The sequence below is a fragment of the Scyliorhinus torazame genome, chromosome 5, assembly GCF_047496885.1.
Source record: "Scyliorhinus torazame isolate Kashiwa2021f chromosome 5, sScyTor2.1, whole genome shotgun sequence".
NCBI lineage: Eukaryota > Metazoa > Chordata > Chondrichthyes > Carcharhiniformes > Scyliorhinidae > Scyliorhinus > Scyliorhinus torazame.
This window is the reverse complement of record NC_092711.1, coordinates 117996698-118009577: the sequence shown is the minus strand read 5'-3', so window position 1 is coordinate 118009577 and position 12880 is coordinate 117996698. Positions and strand designations below refer to the sequence as shown.

The following is a 12880-nucleotide window of genomic DNA, read 5'->3' as shown; positions in this document are numbered from 1 at the left end:
CCAGTCCGGATGAAATGATCAGTCGAACACCTCGTTACTTTAACATATGTTTTATTTCTCGGCCGGGGCTAAGACCACTGTATCTCTTGAGAGTTACAATAGCAAGCCAAAGTCAATACATCGAACAGCAGTTCTTATACGTTTTTGGTTCATCTCTGAGGGCAGCTCCCTCGCATTCCATCTTGCTGAAGGCAGCCCCCCTTGCCTTTCATCTGTGCTTTTAGTTTAATTATAATTATCTTCCAATAGATTGTGTTTTGTACTTAACCCTGTTGGGTTCTTTTCTCTTTCTCATTTTGTTATTGATATTTTATGAAAACCTTTAATAAAAATTATTTTTTTAAAAAATAATTATTATTATCTTCCAGCCTAGCGCAACCATTCTCAAGGCCGTTACTGCAATTTGTCTGGTACAAAAACAAGTGACCTCAGCCTGTCTTGGCATTCCTTCACACAAAGCTTTACCTAACATTTTGTTTTTCCCGTAAAGTTTGATTCTAGCGCCAGACTACGTCATTCTATAGCTTGAACCATATTCTCATTCCCCCCCTTTTATCATTTCATGATAACTTCTAATCCATAGCCAATCGTCTCAGTCTCTCCCATTCTATCTGTACTTCTATCATTTTCTTATGTTCCTCTGCACTTTCTTTCACATCCATTAACTCTTCAAGGCGCACTTCATGTTGCTGCATTAACTGTTGGGAAATTACTGCTGCACTGACACTTTTACACAAGCATTTCATCAGGAAGCTAAGCATCATTATTACAAGTATTACAACTACCAGGATTATCAATCCATGCACTAGGTAAGACCCCCATGATCCGGCAAACAACCAATCTAACCACCCATCTCTTGATATTTCATGCAGTTTCTTAACCTCTGTGCGGATATGATCCACGAGGTGGGTGATGTTCTCCGAACTATCGGGGATATAGGTGCAACATTCCGAACCGATCACGGCACAAGTCCCACCTTTGTTTGCAAGGAGGTAATCGAGGGCCATTCGGTTTTGTAGGGCTACGGTTCTTATTGCCACCATTTCATTATTTATCTCAGTCAATGCTTCAGTGGTGTAGTTTGCTACCTCTTGCAGGATTTTTGCTATCTTCCTTATTTCCTTTATTGCAAGAGCTACCCCGATAGGGGGAAGCAGGATCCCAAAGTATCGTTGCGTTTCGGTTATTGCTCTCTTTTGTCGCTTCATCATTTGGTAATGGTCGCCTAAATTGGTGAGATGGTGTATAAAGGGGACTACGTACCCCAGATAACAGGATCCCGTCCAATTCTCTGGCAGCCAGGGATATGCCTTGTGGCCACAAATAAAATACGTCCCATTGCATGAAGTGAGTTTGTCCACATCAAATCCTTGGGCCATCAGGGAGTACTTGAAGGTACCTGTGCCATTTTCGTATGGGACGTCCAGTGTACACCCATAAAACTGAGGAGACATATATACGGGATAGACCTCGGATATGTTGGCCACCACAAATCTGCTCGCATTGACTAGCACCTACAAATATCCCTTTAACCACATTCCTTACCAAACATATTATTTCCAGTGGTCTTCCCATGTTGGTGGTATTAATGAGGGTAAGAAACGGAGGCTGGTGGGATTTGTTATAACCTGGTTGGTACCACATCTCAAAGGTGTTAATTGGATAGCCCCCCTCTTTCCAAGGTCTTGGGGATATGGGGAGAAACGATAAACTTGAAGCTGCCCCGCCGTCTGGGTGTCTTACCAGAGATGCAATTCTTATAGTCCTGGGGGATTGACGAGTACCATCCTGGTAAATATACCATTCTACAGTTTCTGACAGGTTAAGGGGAACAGGTCTGAGGGGGAACCCTCCCTCAGCATGGGTCGGGATATGTGTACATACCCAGCAACCAGAAACATTCATATCCTTTGCGTACACATATGACATATACAGATACGTGTTTACCTGTAATTCCCTTTTTTCCCGCAGCCTTGCCCTCCCTTGGTCAACGCATCCCAAGGGTACAGTTTTTTGTTTTTGTTTCTGCATCTATAGTCCCATTTACAGTTGACCTGATGACAGGGTAGGTTGCCCTTAGTCACTCCACTGATGAGTATGGTCCGATTGCATCGTTGTACGTAGGCCGAACATCCGTCCGCAGGGGTCGCGTTCCAAGGTCCTTCTCCTGGGCCTTGACTGGTACACTGTAAGGTGTCTCCTCGACAGGTGATGAGTCCGTCTTCCCTTGGGGCCACAGGTTCTTCGCTTGGCCTCTCCTCCAGTTTCCAAAAGTCCCAGCAGGGTTACGATAATAAGGCTGTCCTTCATCCCGTGAATGATGCTGAAGTTATTACCTAGGGCTCGGAACAGAGGGTTATTCTCTATTGCATTTTCACAACCTTACAATGGTGGATGTGGATCCAGGCATTTCTGCCTTTTACTTTTACAGCAGTGGGAGTAGTGAGTAGGACCTGGTGTGGTCCTTCCCATCGGGGTTCTAATCCTTTCCAAACCCAGTTCCGGATCATAACATACTCGCCTGGGTTAATGGTGACAGTACTGGATAAGGGGGTTATCTCCCCACGGGCTGCTCGGACCCGCGAGTGGAGGCCTTTCAAAATCTTTGTTAGAGCTATAATGTAATTGGCCATTTCCGTGGTCATGTGGTGAAAGTTGACATCTTTTGGTTTGTCCTGATCCCATGGAGTGTGAAAAGGCCTTCTGTACAATATCTCGGCAGGGCTTAATCGGGTTTTTCCTGCGGGTGTAGCACGAATTTGAAAAAGGGCAATGGGTAATAGTTTGAGCCAGGTAGCGCCTGTCTCAGCCTGTAATTTGGCTAGTTTGGTTTTCAATGTATGGTTGGCGCGCTCCACCATTCCTGCTGCTTGTGGCCTATATGCACAGTGCAACTGTTGTTTTATGCCCAGCTGAGCACAGAATTCTTCGTTAATCTGTCCCACAAAATGAGGTCCATTATCAGAGCTTAATCGATATGGAATCCCAAATCTAGGAACAATTTCTCGCATCAAAACTTTTACTACCGTGGAAGCTTTGTTATCTACAGTGGGGTAAGCTTCTATCCATTTGCTAAATACAGCAACAATATCTAATACATGTTTATAACATTGGCATCTTTCCAACTCAATGTAATCCATCTGGAGTGTCTCAAAGGGACCTTCCGGTACCCTTTCACAGGGTATTGCTTTACCAGGATTATACTGCTGACATACTAGGCAACGACTGCTAATGTTTTGTGCTATATCCTGCAGTCGTGGATGCCACCATGTTTTAAGCAATACATCACCCGTAGCTCGCGCACCACAATGAGTTGCAAAGTGAACACATTCGGTAACCCAGGCTGCCAATGCATCGGGCATACAAGTCTGCCCTGCCGGGGTGACCCACAATTTGTTTGCAGAATCATAACAACATCCCAATTCTTCACAGTCTTTTTACACAGCCAGGAGCGTCCTCCTGTAATTAAATGACGTCAGTGATGGTCGGCATTGGCTTTTCAGAGGGAGACTTACTATCTAGGTTTTTAGTCTGGCTCATCATTTTGGGGACCACCATGTCTTTTAAGCGAGAAGCCTCTTTGGCCTGATGGTCCGCCTGCCTATTGCCCACATCCACTAAAGTTTTTCCATTTGTATGTGCTGCACATTTTATAACCGCAATCTGTTTTGGAAGCATTAGAGCTTGTAATAATTGTGTAACTAATTGTTTATGAGATATCTGAGTACCTGCTGACGTCAGAAATCCCCTGTTTTTCCATAATTGGCCAAAATCGTGTGTGACCCCAAAGGCATATCGGGAATCAGTGTAGATATTTACAATTTTATCTTTCCCTAATACACAAGCTCGAATAAGTGCGAAAAGTTCAGCCTGTTGGGCGGAAAAGGGAATTTCGAATGCTGCTGCTTCAAGCATTTCTCCTTGTTGGTTAACAATTGCATACCCTGATAATCTATCCCCCCTTTCACCGATGGATGAACTACCATCGGTGAATAGGTTCAGATCAGCATTTGGTGTTGGTGAGTCAGCTTGTTGCCGAATAAGATTCTGTATAAGTGCCTCTAGTGAATTCTACAGGGATAGTCAAGAACTGTCAACTTAAGAGAACTGTCATTATTCTGAATATTGCTTTATTAATTTTAAGAAACTAACATCTCTTGCTAGTAGTGCCTTCTTTAATAGAATCGACAAATTCATCTACAGAAAACCTATATGTTTAATAAGTTATTGTGTTTGATATTTTAAAATAAATGTTTAGAATTAGCCTGGAAATTAAAACTTCAAACAACGGAAGCTGGTTTTACAAAAACCAAAACAACTCAGATTAAAAGGAACAGATCGTTCAAGGACACCTGATAACGGGAATTTGGCAGCAATCCAACTTTTACTCCCAGTCCATTTGAGCGACAAATATTTATTTTTTATTTTTTGGAGTTTGGAGATGCGAATGGCATCATTCCAAGCTATACGCCTCTTTTTGTCTGCAAGAAAATTAACCCTTTTAACAAGCTTTTGTGTATAATCCAGAAGATGTCAAAGTGCAGAATGTTGTACTTTCATTCCCAATAACTCTAAAGAAGTTAAAGATTTGGCATTACATATCCAAAAAGAAATCAAAAACTTGATCCACCCCAACTTATCTTCCAACTGTACCCCCAATTGATGAATTTGAGCTGAAATACTATTATTGAAATGTTACTGATCAATCAACTGTTTGACTGTTTTATATTGTATAATTTATTAATACTGAATCAGTAGTATCAAATGTGATTAATTTATTAATTATAATAATTATTTTGAAATGCCTGGTTGTTGGGCCCCGGGGGTTGGCAGGGTTGTATGCTATATTGGGAACTTGCCGGACGGGAAACTGACACTGCGGCTGATAATCGTCTGGGTAATCAAGGAAATCCACCTCTAGTGCCCCCTCTTTTTCCAGGACTAACTCTTGATTCATCTGTGGGAATTGATTAGCATGGGTTTTAGAACGAGTGCAAGTCGCCGGACCTCCTTGCGACGGTGGAGGTGGTGATAGTGGCGGGGGAGCGGTGGATAAAGGGCTTGAATGTACACATCTTTAATGTAATTTCTAACATGGTCACACCAGAGGAATAAAGAGTTTTTTTTGTCTGAAACATCATTTGTTTTAGAACAGTTTAAACTACAATCAGGACCCTGGGAATGTAAGGTGGAGGCGGTCGTAGTGGCGGTGTAACGGCCGGTCGTCCCCTATAGTGGCAATTTTCAGGGTCATCCTCATCGTCTCCCTCGGTCAAGGCAAGGCCGGCCATTTGACCGTACGGTCCTGATTTAGAAATGGGGGTTTTACAGACTTTAGGTCTTTTTCTATGGTGGGCATATTCCTTTTTCAAACCCCCCCCCCCCCCCGCAGTCTTAACAATTCCCCCTTTTGTTAATTCAATACCCAATTTTAAAGCGTTAGCCTGCCAATTAGCCAATAAAGATGCATCTTTTAATTAATTTTTTGGCAGTACTCCCGCCATAACTCAATCAATTTCTTAGCTGTGGAGCTACGGTTATGTGGCCAAATAATCTGCTGTGCCTCTATAACCGTAGGCAAATCTTTTGATCCTCCCAGGGGCCATTTCCCCTTTCCCAAATTTTTATGCAATTCTCCCGATAACTGCCGCAGCTGCTGAGAATGTTCCGGATACTGTTCACAAAGAGTTTGAAGCGCTTCCACTGTCAGCTGTGCTATCTAAAGTATTACCCATTGTCTCCTATCCTCGGATGATCCTTGTGGTTTCCTATTTAATTTTGGTAGCGATCCTAAATCGCCTATTCAATCAAGAATTTAAACGGGGTTATCCTGCCCCATTGCCCAATCAAACAGTTCGAAAGTGACTTTTAGAAGGTCAAAGTCTGGAAATGAAACATGAAAAGAGAGAGAAAGAGAAGACTGATTTAAACAGACTGACAGGGAATCAAAGACAGAACTAACAGACAGACAGACTCAGAGAATTAAAGACAGAACAGATTTAAGAAATTGTTTGAATGTTCCGACAGGGCACGCAACGGTCAAGCCCTGTTTATTATGTTTCCTTTAGGTGTTATCCGCACCCTTAATTATATAATTTGGACAGAGTTATCCGTTCTCCGTAATATTCAATCTGATCAACCCGAAGTGTCGAACAAGTCTAGACACCGGTTGATATACTTATTTATCGAAAATCACCTTTTATCGTGAAGGTATTAGGCAACCCTAAGGATCATCATCACTCATTTACCTACCCAGAGATTTAAGGAGCCCTGGTACTCCAACTCGGACTATTTAGGGGAAGGACTCTAACCCCCCCAAGGTTTCCAACCCGGTTCTTTAGGAAGGATTTTAACCTCCCAGGGACTCCAACCTGGTACTTAAGGGACTTTAGGAGATCCAATCCTCCAGGGCCTCAAACCCAGTACTTTAAGAAGGTCCAACCTTCTAGGGAACCTATCGCACCAACCCGGTTTAAGAAGGTCTAACCCTCTAGGGATTCCAACCCTGGTACTTTAGGGAGGACTCTCACCTCCCAGGGACTCAAACCCGGGATTCTAGGGAGGACTTTAACCTCCCAGGGACTCCAAACCCTGGACTGTTTGGGGACGACTCTAACCTCCCAGGGTTTCCAACCCTGTACTTTAGGAAGGTCCGATCTTCCCGGGACCCCGACCGTAAGAAGGTCCAACCTTCCTGGGACGCCAACCCGGTACCTTTAAGAAGGTCCAACCTTCTAGGGACTCCAACCCGGTACTTTAGGAAGGTCCAACCTTTCCAGGGAACTTGATAACACCAACCCTTCTTCGTAACGGGTTCGCCGGACTGCTTTGATTTCGTCAGAGTCTTCACCGAAACCGAACAGCAGGGCGTGGCCACACTCGGGACAGCAGAGGGGGAAACCAAAGTGGTAACAAGGGTACTCACGTTTGGTGCGCAAGTCCCTCCTCAGCGTCCGAATGCGATCAGTCTGTTACGCCGTCAGGTTCCAGGAAGGCGCCTGTGAAATCCCACTTCTGACACCAAATGAGGATTCTTTTGCAGCCAGTCCGGATGAAATGATCAGTCGAACACCTCGTAACTTTAACATGTTTATTTCTCGGCCGGGGCTAAAACCACTGTGTCTCTTGAGAGTCACAATAGCAAGCCAAAGTCAATACATCTAACAGCAGGATTTATACATTTTTGGTTCATTTCTGAGGGCAGCTCCCTCGCATTCCTATCTGTGCTCTCAGCTCAATTATAATTCAGCCCCCTCAATTATAATTATCTTTAAGCCTAGTGCACCCATTCCCAAGGCCGTTATTGCAGTTTGTCTGGTTCAAAAACAAGTGATACATTTTTGCTACCAGAAGCCTGTCTTGACATTTCTTCACACAAAGCTTTACCTAACATTTTGTTTTTCCCATAAAGTTCCAATCCATCTTGAGCCAAACTCTCATTTATCGATCATCAGCCAAAGTCTCAGCAGCAGAGGCAGCTGATCTGATTTACTCAATCTCAGTCACAAAGAAGCTCCACAAGCGCCTCACACTTCTTGTTGGAGCTGAGGATGGAAGAGACAGGGGAGAGCGAGAGTACTTCAAAAGGAACTAACTTGTGTCAGAGATATTGGAAAGTTTCGACACACTGCGTATTTAACACCAATCTAATTTATTTGACTTTTAGCTAGAATATTAGCCCCTGTAAATGGGCTGGAGTTTGTTATCAGCAGAAATGAACATAGTTCAGTCCTGAATGTGGAATTAACAACAAAATCCATTCACTGTGGTTACTTGTGGCCTCGTTGATGCTGCTGCAGGTTGGATGACTGAGTGAATCCCTTCCCACACTCTGAGCAGGCGAATGGCTTCTCCCCAGTGTGAACTCGCTCGTGTCTCAGCAAGTGGGATGACCGAGTGAATCCCTTCCCACACTTGGAGCAGGTGAATGGTCTCTCCCCAGTGTGAACTTGCTGGTGTCCGGACATAGTGGACAACTGAATGAATCCTTTCCCACACTGTGAGCAGGTGAATGGCCTCTCCCCAGTGTGAATTCGCTGGTGAATCAGCAGGTGGGATGACCGAGTGAATCCCTTCCCACACTTGGAGCAGGTGAATGGTCTCTCCCCAGTGTGAACTCGCTGGTGGCTCTGCAGGTCATCTGATCGAGTGAATCTCTTCCCACACTGAGCGCAGGCAAATGGCCTCTCCCCAGTGTGAATTCGCTGGTGATTCTGCAGGTTGGATGACTGAGTGAATCCCTTCCCACACTCTGAACAGGTGAACGGCCTCTCCCCAGTGTGAACTCGCTCGTGTTTCAGCAAGTGGGATGGCCGAGTGAATCCCATCCCACACTTGGAGCAGGTGAACGGTCTCTCCCCAGTGTGAACTCGCTCGTGTTTCAGCAAGTGGGATGACCGAGTGAAAGACTTCCCACACTTGGAGCAGGTGAATGGTCTCTCCCCAGTGTGAACTCGCTCGTGTTTCAGCAAGTGGAATGACCGAGTGAAAGACTTCCCACACTTGGAGCAGGTGAATGGTCTCTCCCCAGTGTGAACTTGCTGGTGTCCGGACAGAGTGGACAACTGAGTGAATCCCTTCCCACACTTGGAGCACGTGAACGGCCTCTCCCCAGTGTGAACTCGCTGGTGTCTCAGCAGGTTGGATGTATCACTGAATGCCTTCCCACACATGGAGCAGGTGAATAGTCTCTGCCCAGTGTGTATTTGCTGGTGTGTGAACAGGCCGGATGACTGAGTGAATCTCTTCCCACACTTGGAGCAGGTGAATGGTCTCTCCCCAGTGTGACTGCGTCGATGAATTTCCAGCTTGGATGGGACAGTGAATCCTTTCCCACAGTCCGCACATTTCCACGGTTTCTTCTCCGTGTGACTGCATTTGTGGCTTGTGAGGCCTGATGACGTGTCCGGTTTCTCCCCACTGTGAACGATGCTTTTTCCTTCCATGTTCAAAATCCGCTGATATTCAGGATATGATAAATTGAGGCTCTGTCAGATCCTGATGTGATGCTTGGTTTGTGTTTCCGGACCTTGAAGCCTTTCCTTCGAACACCCGGTGAAACTGATTCAAAACAGAAAATAGAGTGAGAAAGAACCCACAAAAACACAAAGGCAGGTTGTGAAATTGAGCTGAATGAATCTGGCCATTTGTGGGGCCGGCACTGGGAACAAAAGTGACCATAAACACCCAACTGGCCCCTTTGGGAGGAGAGAGAAAGAGGTGAAGAGGGATTTTGTATATCTATAAGACATATTAAAGAGAATAGATGGCAAAGCAAATACGATCTTGAGCTTCATAAACAGTAATATTGATTCCGAAACAGGGAAGCCAGGCTTCCGGTGACACAGTGATTAGCACTGCTGCCTCACAGTGCCAGGGACCCGGGTTCAATTGCGGCCTTGGCAACTGTGTGTGTGTGGAGCTTGCACGTTCTCCCAGTGTCTGCATGGGTTTCCACCCGGTGCTCAGGTTTCCTCCCACAGTCTGAAGAAGGGCAAGTTAGGTGGATTGGCCTTGATAAATTTCCCCTTAGTGTCCAGGAATGTGCAGGTTCGGTGGGGCTATAGGGTTACAAGGACAGGGTAGGGGTGTGGGCCTAGGCAGGGTGCCCTTTCAGAGAATCGATGCAGACTTGATGGGCCGAATGGCCTCCTGCTCTGTGGGAATTCTATGGTTCTAATTCTATTCTCTGAATCTTTATAAAGCTCTGGTCACCACTCTTCAGGAAGAATGTGAAAATTCTTGGAGAAGGTGCAGAGGGGATTTACCAGAATGGTTCCAGCAAAGGAGGTTGAGGGAGACTTGATTCAGGGACAAAAGCTTAGGCCAGACTTCCATCGGGTGGGCAAAGAAACTGTTTCTATTCACTGATCGTACAAGCAGTCGGGACACAGATGTAAAGTTTTGGGTAAAACCTGGATTGAACTATATAAGATGCTGAGGGGTCTTGACAGGGTGGATGTGGTGAGAATGTTTCCTCTTGTGGGAGAATCTAGAACAGGGGGGGTTACTGTTGCAAAATAAAGGGCCACCCATTTCAGATGGGGATAAGGATATTTTTTCTCTTGAGGGTTGTAGGACAGGGTGTGGCACAGTGGTCAGCATTGTTGCCTCACAGCACCAGGGACCCAGTCTATGACTCATCTTTCATTCCCTCACCTACAGTATAAATATCTCCCACTTTCTCTGTCTTTTAGCTTTGACAAAGAGTCATCTGGAATCGAAATGTGAGCTCCTTTCTCTCCCCACTGATGCTGCCAGACCTGCTGAGATTTTCCTGCATTTTCTCTTTTGGTCCTGGGTTCAATTCCGACCCTGGGTGACTGTGTGGAGTTTACACGTTCTCCCTGTATCTGTGTGGGTTTCCTCCGGGTGATCCGATTTCCTCCCACAGATCAAAGGTCTGCAGGTTCGCTGGATTGGCCATGCTTAAATGACCCTGAGTCTCCAACAATGTGCAAGTTGGGTGGGATTATGAGGGTGGGGTGGGGAGCTCTTTCGGAGGGTCGATGTGGACTCGATGGGCTGAATGGGGTCAATCTGCACTGTACAGATTCCATGACTTTGGAACACATCTTTAAAAGGCAGTGGAAGCAGTGTTCTTGGATATTTTTAAGGCAGAGCTGGATAGATTCTTGATAAGCAAGGAGGTGAAAGGTTATCGGTGTTGGCCAGAATGTGGAATTGAGGTTAAAATTAGATCAGCCGATGGGGCAGCACGGTGGCGCAGTGGTTAGCACTGCTGCCTCATAGGTCCGATCACAGCCCCGAGTCACTGTCCAGGTAGAGTTTGCACATTCTCCCCATGTCTGCGTGGGTCTCACCCTCACAACCCAAAGATGTGCCGGGTAGGTAAATTAGCCACAATAAATTGCCTTTTAATTGGGAAGAAGAAAAGAATTGGGTACTCTAAATTTAAGGGAACAATATTGGAAAATAAAAGAATTAGGTACTCCAAATTCTTTTTTTAAAATTAGATCAGCCGCAAACTTATTGAATACTGGAGCAGACCTGAGGGGACGACTCCCAGTTTGTGTGTAAGGAGCAGGCTCGAGGGGCCGACTCCCAGTTTGTGTGTAAGGTGCAGGCTCGAGGGGCCGGCTCCCAGTTTGTGTGTAAGGTGCAGGCTCGAGGGGCCGACTCCTAGTTTGTGTGTAAGGTGCAGGCTCGAGGGGCCGACTCCCAGTTTGTGTGTAAGGAGCAGGCTCACCAAGACAGACGGTAACATTTGAATTGATTGAAAGTTTACTGATGACCATGAAACCATTGTCGATTGTTGGTTCACTCATGTCCTTCAGTGAAGGAAATCTCTGTCTGGCCTACATGTGACTCCAGATCCACAGTCAGCTGGCTGACTCTTAAAATGCTCTCTGCGATGCACTCAGTTCAAGGGCAGTTAGTGATGGGCAGTGAATGCTGGCCCAGCCAGCGACACCCACGTCCCGTGAATGAACAGAAAAGAAAATCTGCCATCCTTACCTGGTCTGGCCGACACGATTCCAAACCACAGCAATGTGGTTGATTCTTTAAATGCCCTCCGAGATCCAGCAGAGGGCAGTAGGATCCAGCAGAGGGTAGTAGAGCGGACCTGCTGATTGGCCGTTGCTGGGGAAATTTGCATACGTCCGTGTGCTCACCCTAACTTGGAGGCGTACATGAACAAGAGACCCTAACTGTTCAAGTGAAGACAAGCATCCAGCAGAGGGCAGTAGAGCGGAGCTGCTGATTGGCCGTTGCAGGGGGAATTTGCATACGTCCGTGTGCTCACCCTAACTTGGAGGCATACCTGAACAAGAGACCCGAGCTGTTCCAGTGAAGACAAGCATCCAGCAGAGGGCAGTAGAGCGGAGCTGCTGTTTGGCCGTTGCTGGGGAAATTTGCATACGTCCATCTGCTCACCCTAACTTGGAGGCGTACCTGAGCAAGAGACCCTAGCTGTTCAAGTGAAGAGAAGCATCCAGCAGAGGGCAGTAGAGCGGAGCTGCTGATTGGCCGTTGCAGGGGGAATTTGCATATGTCCGTGTGCTCACCCTCGCCCTAACCTGGAGGCGTACCTGAACAAGAGACCCTAGCTGTTCAAGTGAAGACAAGCATCCAGCAGAGGGCAGTAGAGCGGAGCTGCTGATTGGCCGTTGCAGGGGAAATTTGCATACATCCATGTGCTCACCCTAACTTGGAGGCGTACCTGAACAAGAGACCCTAGCTGTTCAAGTGAAGACGGGCATCCAGCTGAGGGCAGTAGAGCGGAGCTGTTGATTGGCCGTTGCAGGGGAAATTTGCATACGTCCGTGTGCTCACCCTAACTTGGAGGCGTACCTGAACAAGAGACCCTAGCTGTTCAAGTGAAGACAAGCATCCAGCAGAGGGCAGTAGAGCGGAGCTGCTGATTGGCCGTTGCAGGGGAAATTTGCATACGTCCGTGTGCTCACCCTAACTTGGAGGCGTACCTGAACAAGAGACCCAAGCTGTTCAAGTGAAGACAAGCATCCAGCAGAGGGCAGTACAGCGGAGCTGCTGATTGACGGATGCAGGGGAAATTTGCATACGTCTGTGTGCTCACCCTAACTTTGAGGTGGTTTGTGGAGGAGCTCTTGTCAAGTGACACTTAAACCTGAAACATTTCTTCAGTGTTTCCCTCCCTACCCCCTCCTCTAACCATAAAAACCAACCGCTGTAAGGATCAAGAGGAAGGCTCGAGTGCAGGTAGAAGTGGAAAGTTGAACCGTGATGTCACAGCCTGCAGGTAAGGAATTGGCTGGTGACTGGTAAGTAGTTTTTATTTATTTTCCCTCATGTGTTATCGTGCGGGGCGCAGAGGTTGCTGAGTGACTGCTTGCTGAGAAGGGGAGTGAATAACAGGTAAGCTCTTTCTTTCCTTTTT

General features: G+C 46.3%; 2 protein-coding genes across 6 annotated transcripts in view; one reads left to right on the top strand and one right to left on the bottom strand.

Moving 5' to 3' along the window:
- The window catches only part of LOC140421682 (leucine-rich repeat and immunoglobulin-like domain-containing nogo receptor-interacting protein 1), a 216193-nt gene that overhangs the window by 7742 nt on the left and 195571 nt on the right, over positions 1-12880 (top strand). The window lies entirely within an intron of this gene.
- Positions 7635-12880, bottom strand: part of LOC140421693 (uncharacterized) — a 39999-nt gene continuing 34753 nt past the window's right edge. For 3 of the 4 annotated variants that reach the window (XM_072506506.1, XM_072506505.1, XM_072506507.1), the window contains exon 2: positions 7635-9060. In XM_072506506.1, coding sequence (XP_072362607.1) covers positions 7770-8945 — 1176 coding nt within the window. In that variant the 5' untranslated portion in view covers positions 8946-9060 and the 3' untranslated portion in view covers positions 7635-7769. Of the gene's footprint in view, positions 9061-11478; positions 11500-12880 lie in introns of those variants that run through there. The other variant, XM_072506508.1, reaches the window with a different exon arrangement.